The sequence below is a fragment of the Mustela putorius genome, unplaced genomic scaffold (assembly GCF_011764305.1).
Source record: "Mustela putorius furo isolate JIRA1106 unplaced genomic scaffold, ASM1176430v1.1 tig00000407_pilon_pilon_pilon, whole genome shotgun sequence".
NCBI classification, from domain to species: domain Eukaryota; kingdom Metazoa; phylum Chordata; class Mammalia; order Carnivora; family Mustelidae; genus Mustela; species Mustela putorius.
In genome coordinates, this window is record NW_025421373.1 from 22246399 (window position 1) to 22263336 (window position 16938).

The 16938-nt window shown below is 42.0% G+C and overlaps 1 protein-coding gene across 1 annotated transcript; it reads left to right on the forward strand.

Annotated features, from left to right (window-relative positions):
- The first annotated feature begins 3656 nt into the window (after nt 1-3656).
- On the forward strand, nt 3657-15248 carry GRPEL2 (GrpE like 2, mitochondrial). Its single transcript, XM_004737870.3, has 4 exons — nt 3657-3842; nt 6247-6400; nt 7506-7587; nt 12069-15248. The coding sequence occupies exons 1-4, from the start codon at nt 3664-3666 to the stop codon at nt 12431-12433; spliced, it is 780 nt and encodes a 259-aa protein (XP_004737927.1). The 5' UTR covers nt 3657-3663; the 3' UTR covers nt 12434-15248.
- Nucleotides 15249-16938: the final 1690 nt, after the last annotated feature.

Consider the following 16938-nt stretch of genomic DNA (forward strand, 5'->3'; position numbering starts at 1 on the left):
TAGAATCTCCCTGCCTGCGTGAACGTGAACAAAAGCTACAGACAACACACAAATTCTGCAGTCATTCCTTCTGTGCTTCAGAGCTGGGTGGGTGCGGCTACCAGAACCCTGCATTTGAGGTGCTTTCAAATTAGAGGTCTGCTATGCAGCAGGCGAGGGGAGGCTCAGCCGGGGACTTGTTTTCAGCCCACAGTGATAGTGACAGGAACATGGATTCCTAATGTCCACAGTATGGTGCAGGAATTGTAGGGTGGGGTCATTTGTAGCCAGTCAAGTCCTTTACCTATTTCATTTGACACTCGGGCTCCAGGAGCTAGGGCTAGAGAACCAAGTGACGCTCTGTATGTCTTTATCCTGAGTTTGCACTTAAAGGCTCTCCAGTCTGCACTTCTGTACCTGCTGTCAAGGAAAACTATCACGGAGAATCAAAGGATGGTGGCTCATTTCTGCTGGGAGTGCTTTTTACTAACACTTGATACTTTTATAGGGGAGCAGGACTTCAAGTCTTGGGCAGTCTCCTTACTCTGCCACTCACTGCTTTCTCAACACTGTAGACACTTTTTAGTTTTTTAGGTCTTTATATCTCCTTCCAAAAAAAGATAAAACCAGTTAACTGTTAAGAGCTCAAAGGCTAGCTCCAGAGAGAGAAACACAGACACACACACACACACACACACACACAATAACCTTTGGACACTTTACCCTACCTAGGGTTTTACATACTTCTGCCTTATCCAAACTTTACCACTCTTTAAGGTAGCTGAGGACCAGAGCAGGGAAAATAGCCTGACCAAAATCACCTAGCTGGTCCGTGGCAGAGGAAGAGACTTAGGGCCTGTGAGCCTGGATCCAGACAGAGTTGGATTTGAGCCTCACCTCTGCCACTGCCCAGCTGGTTAAGTCTGGGAAAGTCACCTGACCTCTCATTCTTTTCTTTATCTACAAAACCCAGGTTAACAGTTCCATTTCCTCCCCCCACCCCCAAGACTATTGGGGAAATTCAGTGAGATAGCACAGGGGAAGCATCTTGCACCGTCTGAGAAAGAGGAAATGCTCAGTCAATAGTGGCCCTTATTATTAGCTAGATAAGAAACGTCTGACTAAAAACCCTGTGTTCTTTCCACTGAAGAAATGATGTTTATATGATAATCACAGCCATCAAAAAGCTAAAAAGCAACTAATCCATAACTGACAGTTTTCATCCAGATTCCACTTATCTTCAATGAAAAAGGAGCTCACATAATCTACATTGTTAATGTTCTTTTTTTTAAAATGTGGATCCTGGAACGACACCCAACACCCCAACTCTGTCCTCGGTGTGTATTCTTTCTCATGCGGTTATTCTGCAGTTGAGCATTTTTCCCCACTGAAAGACCTTGGGAATACTGGAGAGGGGGTACAGTGAGCACTCCACGAATCAGGTACTGCGTTAGCCAAAGTTCACAGGCACGCAACCTGTGCAGTCACAAAGATTAGTGGGGCCCTGACCTTGGTTTAGGGCTCTGCTATTAACCCTCTTAGTAATTTTTGAACAAGGGGCATCACATTTCCCTTTTGCCCTTTAAATTGCATAGCCAGTCCTGGTGCTAACTGCTAATCACTTTCCCAGACATTTTCCCTAAAACTCTGTGACACAGGCTCAATTACCCAGTTTTTAGTTTGGGAAACTGAAGTCCAGGGCGGTTATGTAACTTGCACGACCCAAAGTGGTTATGTAACTCACACGACCCACAGTTAGTAGGTGATGGAGCCAGCCGCCCTTCCTCTTAGTCCAAAGTTCCATTTCATCCACATCTTACCCCACCACCCGTCTTGCACTGCAGCATTCAGAAGAACACTAGCACTTCATAAACAGACTAATGAAAGATGTACATATGCAGCACATTTGGTATAGACTATTTAGCTAAGAGAAGTGCAAACAAAATGGCTAAAGCATAGATGCCAGTCCTCATCTGTTAAAATGCCTTGTTTGTTTTGTTTTCAAGGTATAGACTCATGGGTCTAGGGGGATTTGAAGCTCCATCCTTTCCGACACTGCCAAGTGTTGGGACTATTGGGATTTCTGGTGTCCCTGAATCCTCAGTGGGGGACCCTGAGCAGATGTACCAACCTCTCTGAGCCTCACTTTTCATATATGTAAAAGTGGATCATAATCCCTCCTTAACCCATGTTGCTCTTCTCCCGAGGCCAAAAGAAAACATCAGGTGTTGGTTACAACACATTTGGACTGGGCCTTGGATAGAATTAAAAGATGCAAAAGTCTCCAGCTCTGGCCTCAGGGAACTCACAGACAAGTAGAGAGAAAACCTGACCCACATAGCTACAGTGTAAGTAAGCCATGCTACAGTGAGGATTTAGAATGATGAGAACACACTTCCCATTTCTTAAAAAAAATATATATATATATATATTTATTTATTTATTTATTTTTAACCTTAGGGAGGAACTAGTCTGGCAATTCCAAGTGCCCTCAACCCCAATCGTCAATCTACCCTCACTTCCTGACAGATTTCCACACTAAATCTCTCTACAATTCATCCACTTCATCCTATCTCCACTGACATCAACCATTAATTCATTCAACATATATTCGTTAAGGACCTACTATGGATACCTACCTACTGTACTAGATGTCAGAAATAACCACTGTGAACAAGACAGACACCCTCTTGCTCAAACTCTAGTTGGGAGAACAAAAAGAAAACAAAACAAAATACAAATATGGAAACAGAAATTGCAGGACACACCTAAAATAGTAGCTACTTTAGGTAGGGTGTTATAAAGATCTTCAAGGGGTCTCCAGGACAGAGTACAGTCCTCCCCTTGCGTGGACTAGTACGACAGCCTGTCTCCCTGCCTCTTTGCAGGAGTCAAAGCGACCCGTTAAACATGTAAAGGTTTTGTAACATGTTCGCATTGCAATCAGTAAGACTCACGTTCATGGAGCAAAAAAATTGGGGTACTACATTAGGAAACTGTTCCATCGTTCATTGGCAATAACCGACTCATCTCTGCCCTAATGGAGCTCACATAGTGAGAAAACACACATTTAAAAAAAAATAGCGAAGTCAGAAAACAAGGGAACTGGAACAAAAAAGCAGGTAAAAAAGTAATGGCGGAGTCGGGCTTTAAGTTTTTTCAAACCCCTCGCGGGACCCGTTCCGCTCATTGTGTTGTGTTGCCGGCCCCCGTTCCCTCCAATAGGTCGGCGCCTTACTCGAAATACACTCTCCCGCTTGACTGGGATTTTGCAGATGCTGTTTACCTCTACCTGAACTACTTTCCTCCTCCTTTCATCTACTCATTCTTCAGCTCCCTGTCAATTGTCTCCTCTGGGAAAACTGCCGACACTCGGCCACAACGTATTCTAGGCTTCCGCGGCACCGCGGCCCTAGTTAAACACCGGTCATATTTTGACTTTAAGTCGCGTTTGCATTCACTTATTGTTTACGATTTCACGTAACCTACTTGAGGGTACAGCTGCGATCCCCTCTGGTGACCGCGGATTTCGCGGAGCCTAACTCCCGCCACAGGAACCCGCCCGGCGCACCCAACTCGCTGGGGACCGGAAGTGTCGCATTTCGTCGGGGACACCGGATAGGCACGAGCACCGCGCGCGCCAGGGACAACCGGAAGTGTGGCGTACAGGTTCGGGGTCCTGGAATGGGAGCGCCCGCGAAGGCTGCCGGGAAGCGTGGTATCTCGCGCATCTCGTCATTTGGAGCAATTGCGCGTGCGCTGCCTCCGTCCGCCGAGATCGGGAATATGGCCGCGCGGTCCGTATGGGCGGTCCGGCGGCTGGTGCAACGCCTTCTGGCCTCGAGTGCCGCGTCCGAAGGCAGGTGAGCGAGGCAGGCCGCGGGTCGCGGGTTGAGGGTAGTGCGAGACAAGCAAGCTGGAAGGGCGGTTGTGGGCTGGAGGGCGCGAGATGACTCACCAGACCTCTCAGCTGTCCGATTCGGCACTCACGGCCCCATTTTACAGATAAGGAAACTGAGGCACACAGCTGCGTTTCCTTGCCAGGCCAAGAAAGAGCCGAGATCACGTTCCTTGGAGGTGGGAACTCTTGAGCCCCGAGCATCGACTGAATTGGGGATGTACATCTCCGGGCCCCTTTTCCTCCGTCTGGGGTGTCTGCAGTTAACATTGAATTCTCCCCGCCGACTCCCTGTGTGACCCTAGGCCAGTTCCTTCCACATTATCTCGGCTTCACTTTACCTCTCGGTAAAAGGAGGGCGGTCGACTTGGTCTCCAAACGGCTCTTCCACCTGAGTCTGTGAAGTTGCATTTGCTGCTCTTCACCATCGGCTGCGGCACCATTTTTTGTTTACTTATCATGCCGACTGTAGAACTTTATGGGTAGTTCTTTTTTTTCTCCGGTTCAATCGAGAAAACTGAGGTTTAAGAAAGTTCAGTAACTTTTCCAAATTCAGGGCTCTAGAATTGGCTCTTAATTAGTGAACAACGTTAATTATCCTCAGGGCGACTCCGTGTTTGACTGTGTGTTCCTCAGAAAGAATAAAAATGAGTGAACTGTGGGGTGGGTAAGGTTGGACTTCTGAAGTGTAAATTAAGCTGCGGGGAATCTGGGAATCTCGCAAAACTGTTTGCCACCTTTTAATCTTTACACACTTGACCTAACACCCTACCCTAGCACCTGGGTGCGAGATTGAATTCTGTTGAATTCTGGGTTTCGGGCTTAAAAGTCTTTTTGGCAGTTTGTGATGTAGGGAAGTGACTAGAAGAAAAAAGTTAGCTTCTGATAAAATTTCCCCTCACTCCAGTTCTGGAGCAGAAGGAATTGAAGGGATCAGCCTCAACTCTCCGCTTCAGACTTGGGCTTTGGCCGTTTTCTCTTTAAACTGGCCCTTGGGAGTATTATGACCTACTTTCAGTTGAATAAATGTAGTTTGTTCGTTGAGGAGGAAGGAGGTATTTCACCCTGTGTGATTTGCCCCAAATCTATGGTGACCATATTTTGTGAACCAGAAATGTGGAACCTTTTACAGTCTGAAACCAGATTGTAATAACTGCGTTCAGGGCTGGCCTGGAAAGTCTAGGACGTAAAAGTCATCTTGCCGATAGCTTTCTACTGACTGTTCCGTCTCCCTTGCAAAAAGCAAACATTTTTTACCCCTTTTAAATCTTTGCATGGATGTCACCTCAATGACTGCTCTTCGATGTATGCCGGTTCATATGAGTAAATTATTTGTTTTAAAGACCTTTTGTACTCACAGATTGATTTTGTTGATTTAACTTCAAGTTATGAGAATCCAGAAAGAGTAATGGAAACTTCCTTGAAGGAGTGAGATCTGCTACAATCCAAGATTTGTAAAGTAGGCCCTGCTCTAAAGTTCTTCCTTTGTAAACAACTATACGTCAGACATTTGAGCTGTATGAAATTCTGGATTACAAACATGTTTGAATACAAAGATCCATTTTATTCACCTGTTTATAGTTCATAGCCTGGAACGTATAGTGTTTTATAAGTGTTTAACCGACTTGATTTTACACAGACGTGAGTTCCCAAGTCAGGATTTCTCTTAACACAGGTGCTCTTTCATAAGAGCCTAACTTAGGAGCTTGTGGTCAAGAAAGCTTTAGAATTCTAGGCCTGACTCCAGTTTGACACAGTCCCTTTACTGGGCTTCATTTTCCCCATGTGTAAAATGAAGGATTGAATCAGAAATATATGGCTTTGTGTTTTGATTTCCCACTTCTGATATTGCTCTGCTGGTTCTGGGCATAAGAACTCGGTTTTCTCTTGCTGACTTTTGCGTCCCCACTTCTAGCTATTTCTGCTGCCTTGTGTTCAGTATCCTGATTCAACACAATACTGATTGTGTGGTCCTATGCCAGTCATAAGCCTCTCTGAGCTTCAGTTTTCTCATTTATAAAATTGAGATGATAGGGAAGCCTGGGCGGCTCAGTTGGTTAAGTGTCTGCCTACCGGTCAGGTCATGATCTCAGGGTCCTGGCGTCCCGCTCCTTCTCCCTCTCCCTCTGCCCCTTCCCACCACTCGTGTTCTGTCTCAAATAAATCAATAAAATCTTTAAAAGAAAAATTGATAATATAATTTCTCTCACACACTGTGAGATGAAAAGATCATTTACATAAAACCTGACAGTGGTGTCTGACACTTAGTAACTTTATATTTTATAAGTGTTGGTGGTGTTACTGTGACCGCGAGCAGTTTGGCTCTGTGTGATGGCATTTCTTCATGTGCCCCCTCCCTCTCACTTTAGGGGATGGCCGCGTCCCTTCAGCACTGCCACCCAGAGAACTGCTGGTGAGGCCTGCAGTTCTGAGGACCCTCCCGATGAGCTTGGGCCCTCTCTTGCAGAACGAGCCTTAAAGCTTAAAGCTGTGAAACTGGAGAAGGAAGTCCAGGACTTAACAGTGAGTAGATTTTGTCTGTTCCTCACATCCCCTCTCTGGTTGATATATCCACACAGTTTTTGTGTCCGTTTTTTTTTGTTTTTTGTTTTTTTTTTTGTTTTTTTAATTAAATTTCCTCTCGTGGGCTCTTTACCTCCCACCCCATCTCTACTCTCCTGCTAGGTATTATTAGGCAAAGTAGTCTATCATCGTTAGAAACATGCTGTCACAGTACTTACATACCTAATGTTGTGGTAGCTTCAGAGGAGGCCCAGGGCCTGGCATGTAGTAAAAGCTCTGTAGATATTTGTTGAATGAGTGTGTCTCTTATCACTGTTCTCTGCTAGTCAGACTACATCTGGCATAATCTGCCTACCAGGGTTGACAGACACGTGTTGAGGGCGGTAATTAGTTAGTTCCAAAGCAAGACTACCCAGAATGGTAAGGAGGTAGGAAAGCATGTCTTGTGAAGGCAATTAAAGGAATCAAGGATTATAAGAATGAAAGAGGAAAAGATTAAAGGAGCTAAACTAACTGCCTTCAAATAGAAGACACACTTTTAAAACTTATTGTTTGTTGTCCTGGAGTTCAGTTCAATGGAAGAAAGAGGGTGGCATTATTGGCTGCCTGTGAAAAAGGAAGCTTTCTCTCAAGATAATGAGCTTGAAAACACCTTGTTAAGTCTTCAGAGTAGGAAGCTAAATGACAGCCTATCGGGGTTGCTCTACAAAGTAGGTTCCTGCTTTGATGCGGGATTTCTAGTAGCTGATCTAAGATTCCTGCGGCTCCTCATTTTTTTTTTTTTTAAATAAAAACCTATCACAAGGTTGAAGTTTGTAAAGTAAGGAAAAACGTTTCTTGGGAATGTGGGTGGCTCAGTTGGTTAAGCAACTGCCTTCAGCTCAGGTCATGATCCTGGAGTTCCAGGATCCAGTGTCTCATCGGGCTCCCTGCTCAGCGGGGAGTCTCCTTCTCCCTCTGACCCTTCCCCCTCTCATGAGTGTTTTCTCTCTCTCTCTCTCTCTCATTCTTTCTCAAATAAATAAATAAAATCTTTTTAGAAAAAATTCTTTTCCACTAGCAAGCATGTATTTTCTGATCATTTTGACTTTGCTTTTGGTGTCAGATGAGATACCAGAGAGCGGTAGCCGATGGTGAAAACATAAGGCGGCGAACCCAGAGATGTGTAGAAGATGCCAAGATATTTGGTGAGAGATTTATTCATGATAAAAATTAAACTACCTTTTAGTTTGGGGCATCTGGGTGGCTCATTTGGTTAAGCATGAGACTCTTGATTTTGGCTCTGGTCATGATCTTCATTGGGAGGTTGAGCCCCATGTTGGGATCTGCACTGGGCATGGTGCCTGCTTGGGATTCTCTCTTTCCCTCTGCCCCTCCCCTCCTTTTGTACAGGTGTGTTCTCTCTTTCTCTTTCTCTCAAGAAAAAAAAATACCTTTTAGTTTAAGGATACTGACAGTATCCTTACAAACTGAACATAGTAAAAAACACATCTAGGTCCTAAACCAATCCTACTCTGCCCTTCCACTCTTGCCATATGTCTTGTGAGATTTTTATTGGGAATGTTGCCAAGTGAACTATTTACTAAAATAATACTTGCCTTTGTTTTGACCAAAACTTTTGTTACTTAATTTTTCAAGCACGTACACTTAACATTCTAGTGCTTACGCAGCCAATTCTGTTTAACTCATTAAAAAACAAGTGAATCATTAAGATGTTCAGAGGAAAATCCAAAGAGCGAGACGCATGGGCAATCAGGAATACTAAAATTTGCTTCGTAGAGCAAACTAGTATGTAACCATAGTGCAGTAATCAACTGTGTCTCCACCAGACAGTTTTCACTACTGTGGACAAAAATCACTTGCATTACTAACAGTGTTTACAACTTAATAAGTTAGCAAATAACTCAAAGACAAAGCCCCAGACCATATGGGAACAGGTAATTCTGGAAGTTGTACTAGATCATATCTGTTTTTTCAATGATGACTGAATAATCTTCTTGGTCTTTCAATCTTTGAAGTCTTTCAGGCTGGCTTAGTCAGTGGACCATGAAACTTGATCTCTAGTTAAGTGTTTGAGCCACACGTTGGGTGTAGAGATTACTTAAAAATAAAATCTTAAATATATATATACATTTGAAGTCCACACATTTAAAAAAAATAATAAAAAATAAAAATAAAGTCTTTCACAGATATTTCTCTGAACACACAACAACTCGTTCCAAATGTCTTCATGTAAATGTTAGTAATAGATTGAAGGGTAGAAGGCAGATCTGTGATTACTCGCCTTACTCACAGTTTCGTTAAGAGGATTATACTTTCATTGCACATAGAATGAAGGGGCTTCAGTAGCCCTTGGATTGTATGTAGTCCAGTCTTCTTTTACAAATGAGCTGGAAAAAGTTAATTGGTGACAGATAGAGACGTAAGTCCGTTAGCTCCTGACCCCCAGTCTATTATTCTTTCCCCCATGTCACACTAGTCCCTGTTCTCTGGGTTTTATCTGCTGTTTGTGCATAGAATTCACTTCATTCCTGTCCTGTCCAGCCCCAGTGCTTTGGCGTAGCCTTCTGCTTTGCATTCAGTGCTAGAGATACCACGTTTCAGGGCTACAATATCAGCTAAGTACTGACCCCCAAATTGTATTACTGATGTTTCATCCAAGTTTTAATGTCTTTATTTCCAACCGTCAGGACAGAGCTTTGCAAACTACAGCCTATGTGTAAGTCCATAAACAGCTTTGAATTTTATTATTAAAAATTTGTAGAAATTGGAGTGCCTGGGTGGCTCAGTGGGTTAAAGCCTCTGCCTTTGGCCCGGTCATGATCCCAGGGTCCTGGGATCCAGCCCCAAATCCGGCACTCTGCTCAGCACGGGAAGCCTGCTTCATTCTCTCTCTCTGCCTGACTCTCTGCCTACTTATGATCTCTGTCAAGTAAATAAATAAATAAATCTTTAAATTAATTAAGTAAGTAAGTAAAAATAAAAATTTGTAGAAATAATCACCTGCATAAGATCCTTGATTTTTGCCTCATCTCACAAAACCTAAAATATTTACTATATGGCTCTTAATAGGAAAAGTTTGCTAACCTTTGAGCTACAAGGAATTGTGTAGCAAGTAAACCAACTTGGTACCTGGGAAAGACTTTCCTGCTTGAGGGGAGCAGGGTAAATTGGCTTATTAGAAGTCAGGCTTTGATGGGTTATATCACTTATATCAGTTCCCTCAAGAATTGATAAGGTTCCCAGGAACAGAATACTAGCTAAGCTCAAAAATAATTTGATAATTTAATTTATTCATTTAGAGAGCAAAATGTGTCTAGCAGTATGCCACTTAAGTCATTTGCTTGAGTCATTTCTTTTTAGTGGCCAGTAATACTTTGAAAAATTGAAGATTGGTCAGGGAGCATGGGGTTAGAAAAAAAAACAGAAAGCTTTTATTATTTAATTAATATGTAATATAGCATGATGACTCTCCTTCCAGGGAAGGTTTTGTCTCAGTAACTCATCTACTCTTAAACAGGTCATAAAGATTCTCCCCCACCCCCACTCCCAAGAAATGGCTCAGACACCTACTTCCTATTGAAGTAACAGTAATTAGAATAGAATCAGAGACTGAACCACTCGCTATACAAACAAGAGAACCTGAGCTTCTTTTTACCCAAATTCATACAACTTGACTGGACAGAAGTCAGGGTTCTTTGTACCATGGCAATGTACAAGTCTGCCCAGAAGCCTGCCGCTTTCAAAATTCTGTTGGAGTATATGTCTTCTTTTAGTAGCCAGGAGAATCTGCCTTTAGTACTCCCTGGTTGATCTTTATGAGACATTCTTGTCTCTTGGGTGGAGTTTTGATCTAATCAGCATACTTCTCAAGCCTGAGGCAAATCTTTTCTACTTTTTCAGCTGATTACATTAATAGCCATTAATATTTATGGCCACCATCCCCAGTAGAGGTGGGGAAGGTATCTCGTGGAACTTCGTTCACACCAGGTCTGGTTCCCTGGAGATGCCTGCTGGTATTGCTCTTTCTTCTCCTTGACCTCCTCTCCCACACCAGATCTCTCCCACATTATACCAGCATTCCTTCACTTGGTTCTTCTGTTTCTTCTGATATCTTCTCTTCCTGCCCATCTGTCATGCCCTGGCACCCCAAATCCATTATGTACATTATTATTAGACTAATTTGAATCCTATTACACTTGTTTGCTCAAGATGCTATAAATGGACTCTGTCACCCAGAAGTTAAAGATAGAATTCCTACCTCTGTCAGTTGTTCCTTCCAGAATCTAGGCAGCCAGTCTAGGAAATTTCTTCTCTGTCATCTCTTTTATTGCCTCCCTGTGGATGATCTTCCTTTTTACCTCTGAATACAGTTAAGGTGGCTCCCTATTTTGATGCATAGCCTTAAAACTGTCCTTGGATTGGGGTGCCCAGAATCAGTTAAGTGACTGACTTCGGCTCAGGTCATGATCCCGTGGTCCTGGGATCAGACCCCACATCAGGCTTCCTGCTTAGCAGGGAGTCTGCTTCTCCTTCTCCCTCTGTCCCTCATCCCACTCATGGGTGCACTCCCCCCCCCCACCATGAATAAATAAAATCTTTTTTTAAAAACTGTCCCTGGATTAAAACCAGATGAACAAAGTCCTTCATCGTTCACTAGTTCCCACCAGGGCTTTGCTGTTACCATCGATATCTATAATGATGACATTCTTAACATTTCTGTAAGAACAATCAAGATGCTACATTGGGAGTAATGAGATTACTCAACAATTGAGTTTACTTTTAGAACAGTTCATAAAACTAAAAAGATTTTAGAAGTTTTGTGGCCCATCTCCAGCAAGTATATGTATGTACATATATGTGTAACTTTGGAGCAGGCAGTTGGAGACTCACCTCCTCTATGGAGCATATTACTTCCCTACCCCGGTTGAACCAGTCCTCAAGAATAAACCTTCCTGAATCTCCCTTAGCATGGTGTTCTCAACTAACTTCTGTATTACTGTCCCCTACCCCATGAAATACCAATATCTTATCCCTATTGAGAGTGCATGTCTTAGCAAAATTAAGACATACAAGAATTTTCAAAACTGTACATAAGTCAGTACTAAAAGTGAATAGCCATAAAAATACAAGAAACAATGATCCCGTTTTTTTTTTTTTTTTTTTTTTTTTTTTTTTAAGATTTTATGTATTTATTAGAGAGGGAGAATGAGAGCAAGCATGAGAAGAGGGAAGGTCAGAGGGAGAAGCAGACCCCCAGCTGAGCAGGGAGCCCAATGTGGGACCCAATCCTGGACCCAGCTTAGGATCATGACCTAAGCTGATGGCAGTTGCTCAACCAGCTGAACCACCCAGGCACCTAATGATCGAGTTTTTAAAGCACGGGTTTCTGACATCCTGCATTCAGCCTTACCTAGTCCTTAGGTTCTAACCGTCTTCCCCTTTTCCTAATAGGCTTCCCAGTCATATGCCTTCCAAGAGAAACCCTGATTTGTCAGTTGGATTAAGGTGGTAATCATTGATGACGATCCCTGGGTCCTGTGTGTCAGTCTTCCCACTTCCTGGGGTATCCAGTATACTCGCCACTCCCCTAGGCATTCCCCATACTCCTCCCCTAGGAGCAAAGTGATTTTTCTTCACAAACAATAAAAGTGTCTGGTTTCTCTAGGAATTCAGAGTTTCTGTAAGGACTTGGTAGAAGTGGCAGACATTTTGGAGAAGACTACAGAGTACATTTCTGAAGAAACAGAGTCTGGGGACCAGAAGCTCACTTTGGAGAAGATCTTCCGAGGGTTATCACTTTTAGAAGCAAAGCTGAAAAGTGTATTTGCCAAACATGGCCTAGAGAAGATGACACCCATTGGTGACAAATATGACCCTCATGAGCATGAACTCATCTGTCATGTGCCAGCAGGTGTTGGGGTACAGCCTGGCACCGTGGCATTAGTAAGGCAAGATGGCTACAAGCTTCACGGCCGAACCATTAGACTTGCCAGGGTGGAAGTGGCAGTGGAGTCTCAGAGAAGACTATGAATGGGCCATGAAGAACTGAATGTTCTCCCAGAGTACAGCCACCTGTGTTTCCTTTATTTATTAAACTAGGTTCGTATTGTACATGAGGTACTTCATGTAATCTGTTTTGGATTTAGTCATATTGGCTTTATTTCTAAGATACTCTGCTGATGAATGTGACCTATTTGGTCTCATCAGAAGTCTTGCCATTGGGCATTTGAACAATGTGACAAGTGATCCTATGGCCTTTGTCCAAATATGTTTAAGAAAATTATTTTAAAATTGGTACTCTGATGACTGTCAATTGAAAATCTTTTTAAAAGTGGAAATGAGTATATGTTTATGTATTTTCAACTGAATGTTTCTTTCTAATGGTCCCTACAACAGGAATCTTGTATTTCATGGGGAAAGGAGATGGTAGGGATTGGTTCAACATCTGGGTACTTAGATGATAAAGCTTTAGGTTACATGAATTTAGATCATTTGGGTTGGTTTTTATACACCTAGATTTTTAGGACTTCCCCTTTTTACTATTTTCCTTTTAGCCATCTTCTGTCCTTGTAGCCCCCGCCAGGTATATTCACACTCATTGACCCATTTACAAGGGCTAATTAAGGCCCAGGCAAGACTTGGAAGGCAGGGAGTATCAAGAAATTCAAGATACCAGGTTCCTTTCAAGCAAATATGACCAAGAAACCTTGTGCTTTCCTGAGTTACCTTACAATTATTTTCAGCCTCCCTAGGTATATAATCATTTCAGGGAAACCAAGGCAGCACCAATAGCTAGTGACCCAAATCAGTCTGTGTAGGTAATTTACCTACAGCTTTTCTCTCCACTAGCCCCTAAATCTTCCACTTTGTAAAATTTGCCATCATCCTTTATTAGATTATGCAGGGGTTCAGGGCAAAAATGTTAGGTTCCTACGATTTCTCATTTCATTTAGTTAATGCTGATTTTTTTTTTTAATTTGGTACTCACAAATCACTACCTCTCATGCTGATAAGCTTTATTTTCCAGTTTTTGTATCTGCCTTATATTACATATATTAACATCTAGCTGTTTATTTGTTTATATGTTTATTTTTTATTTTTTTCAGTCTTGCTTATGGCTGGTGTTCTGTAAAGATTTGTTCAATAAAGGAGCAAGTGAATGACCTATCAATCGAACTTTAGAAAGGAGGTCAGTTACGGAGATTTTAATGTTAGAAGAGGCCTTAGTGATGAGCTCATCTCCCCCCTTTCAGCTTCTTAAGCATGAAGACGTTTTTTTAGGACCGGACTCAAAATGTCTGAAACTAGTAAACTACATTTCAGTGAGAACTTGAATAAGGAACAACTAGATATTATCTTTAATCATTTAAGATCCAGCAGTTCTGTAATGAACATGCAAATGTGTCCCCAGCGGACAAAGATTATTAGACATCCAGCTTGCATAGGTAGGTTCAGGCTTTTTAAATTAGTTATCCATAAAGTAGATCCGTTTCTACTGGAATTTTATGACCCCATTCTGTGGAGTGTTACAAGTTACCCTCTTAGACATCATAGATAGTTCCAGCACACTCCACATATGTATCAATAAAACCATCCCCCAGTGGGCCCTGCCATCTCCACCAGAATTAGATACTCAAAAAAAAAAAAAAAAAGTGCTATTAAGAAGCAAACGAAACACTGGTGGTAAGATTTTAAAACCAAAACCTCTTTGGACTTTCCAGTAAGTGCATACTGTAAATTTAATGTGCAGTCAGATTTCACAATAGGAATTTGTCTTTTTTTTGCCTTCATTCCTTTGAGATTGACAGATGGTGACAACAAGAAAAGGAGCCAATTACCTATGTGTTACTTGAATTACTAGCTGTCGTCATCAGTGAATTAGAACAACCATAGTTTTAGGTATGAAATGTTCGAGTACTTGAAGAGTCTTCTAATATTCCTTGCAACCTCCTGTTTTAGCAAGTAGATTAAGAATAATTTTATGTTTTTATTATTCAGTAGTTATGCAGACTTAAAAGTGTAAATTTAGAAGATGGAGCTATAATGATAAGAATCTCAAAAGTTAGGCTTTTGAGAGCCAGAGCAGCATAACAGAGCATAGGCTGTGGAGGCATAGACTTGAACATAAATCCCAGCCCAGTCACCTGTGTGATCTGGGGCCCCAGTCATTTCACCCTTCTGAGCCTACTTCCTTGTTTGTACAATGATTATAATTCCCTCACAATATTGTGAGGATTAAATGAAATGTGTAAATTGTCTACTACAGTAGGCCCTCAAATATTTATTTTTATTACTTTCTATTATACATGTTATTTTGCCTATGTTTTTAATAGCTGTCTAAAGTCTAGGCATAGGGGAAAACTGTTTAAGTGGTGCTTCTATTTAAAAAAAAAAAAAAATTGTAATTTAATCTATCAGTGACTTATTTTCCTTCCAGCTTCTGGTTTTTTTCTGTGTGTGTGTGTTGTTGTTGTTTCAACTGTAATGCAAGAAATCCACACTTTCAGACTGGAGGAGCAAGAAAATTGTGTCTGCTCTTCATTACTTTAATCTTGTTGGTAAAGTGAAATGTTGTAGGCCTGCAGATATGTAAGGAAGCTTTGGCTCACTTGATGAGGGGATCCTGGTGTTTTAATACATGGATTCTACAAACCTTTCACAGATTTTCTTCACTGTCATAAGGGAATTAGTTTGATACTGATAAGTTAATTGGTGCTCTTTCATGGCAAAGGATCTGATAAGTGAAGAAAGGTTCTTGTACACTAAAGCAAATCAAATAGGGAAGACTAAGGATGAAATAGAATATTCAGAAGCAACTTCAATAAAACCTGAATTGACATAACTAGTTCCTGTGTTTAGTGTTTTTGTCTGCCTGTATATTGACATTATTGTCACTTCATTGACTCCTGACCCATCTTGTCAACACTCAGCAGAGGTACCTTGAGATCTCACAGCAGCCCAGCCAAATGGATGTGGTGTAGACGTTCATTCTACACCCTGCCTTGGGGTTGAAGTCTTGTCTGTTCTCCTACCTCCTTGGCCTTGCTTCATTCTGATTCTTACGTATTTCTTAGATCTGGACTTATATTTTTGCCTTCCTCTCTGGCATTGCCTTATTTTCTTACACTTGTTTCTTCGTTCTAGTTGTCTTGTCTGCTTCAGTCACGTCACTTGAACTCCTGGATTTCTGATCCTCTCAGCCAGATCACTGACATGTGGCCTTACACAGATCTTCAGCTTCCGTGAGTCCGTGTCAAGCTCTGCCTGGCTTTGTCTATACATCTGCTTAACTGGCTGCCAAATACCCAGCCTCCTGGAGCCTCCCTCTTTGGAGCCAGCCTTTTCAGCAGTTCGGCCTTGGATTTCATTACTCTTCTAATCTTGTCTCAATATCCTGGCTCCCCAATCCATTGCTTCCCATATTCCCAGTGCTAGGAAGTATATTCTTACTTCTATCCGCTCAGACCATCCACATGGTCAAGTTTGCTGTGGAGGTTTCAAACATTGCTCCAAATCTCCTTGAATCTGGACTTTGTGGTTGACCAATAGAATGTAGTAGAAGTGACTGCTGGTTTCCAGACCCAAACTATCCTATCTCTGGATGCTCACCCTTACAACAACTCAGCCTTCAATTGACAGCAAACTGAAACAGCCTGTGGAGTGGAACTAGGCCCTAGCTGAGATTTCAACTGATAGCCAACACCATCTTGCCAGCCTCTCGAGTCATTTAGAAATTGGATCCTCCAGCCCCTAGTGGAACAGCCCCCATCCAACACCATATGGAACAGAAATGAGTTGATCTCACAGAGCCGTGCCCAAAGCCCAGATTTATGGGCAAAGTAAATGATTGTTACTTGTAGCCACTAAGTTTTGAGGTAGTTTGTTATGCAGCAATAGGTAACTAATAGAGTCACCCAGCTTCACTCCTGGTCTCCTAGTGTCAACATTACCACTACCTGAATGATAGACATGTTTTATTGGGAAAATGATTTTTCTCTGTTCCTATGCTTCTGCACCAGTGGGTTGGTTCAGTAATAAATATGTGAGGCCTTTTGTTTGGGGGGAGAAAAGGAGGAATTTTAGAGTTAATACAATTTACCCTTCAAAAAGCTACAAGAATCAGATTAAGTCAGCGCATAAGAGAACTTGGCACAAAGTAATTGATGAATGCTTATATAACAAAAAAATTTAAGGAATTATCTTGAGTCAAGGGAATGAACTTAAGGAGTTTTACATTCTGACATAAACATTACCAAAAAGATTATTTTTTAAGATCATAAGAAATGCATAGTTTGTCTACTACTTTACTAGCAACCAGCTTGGCCCTTCTGTGACTCAGAGCTGACTTGGAATCTCAGCTACATGCTCTTTTACTAGCGTCTGAATCCTTTCAGTTTCTTCTCTTAGCCATCATCTGACCAAATTAAATATGGGTGTTCCTTATTTATCCTGAAGCTCATGCCCAGCTTTATTTTCTGCCAGAGGAATCTGTCCTTCGCCGTGTAATGAACTAAGCGCACTGAGCTGCTCTTCTT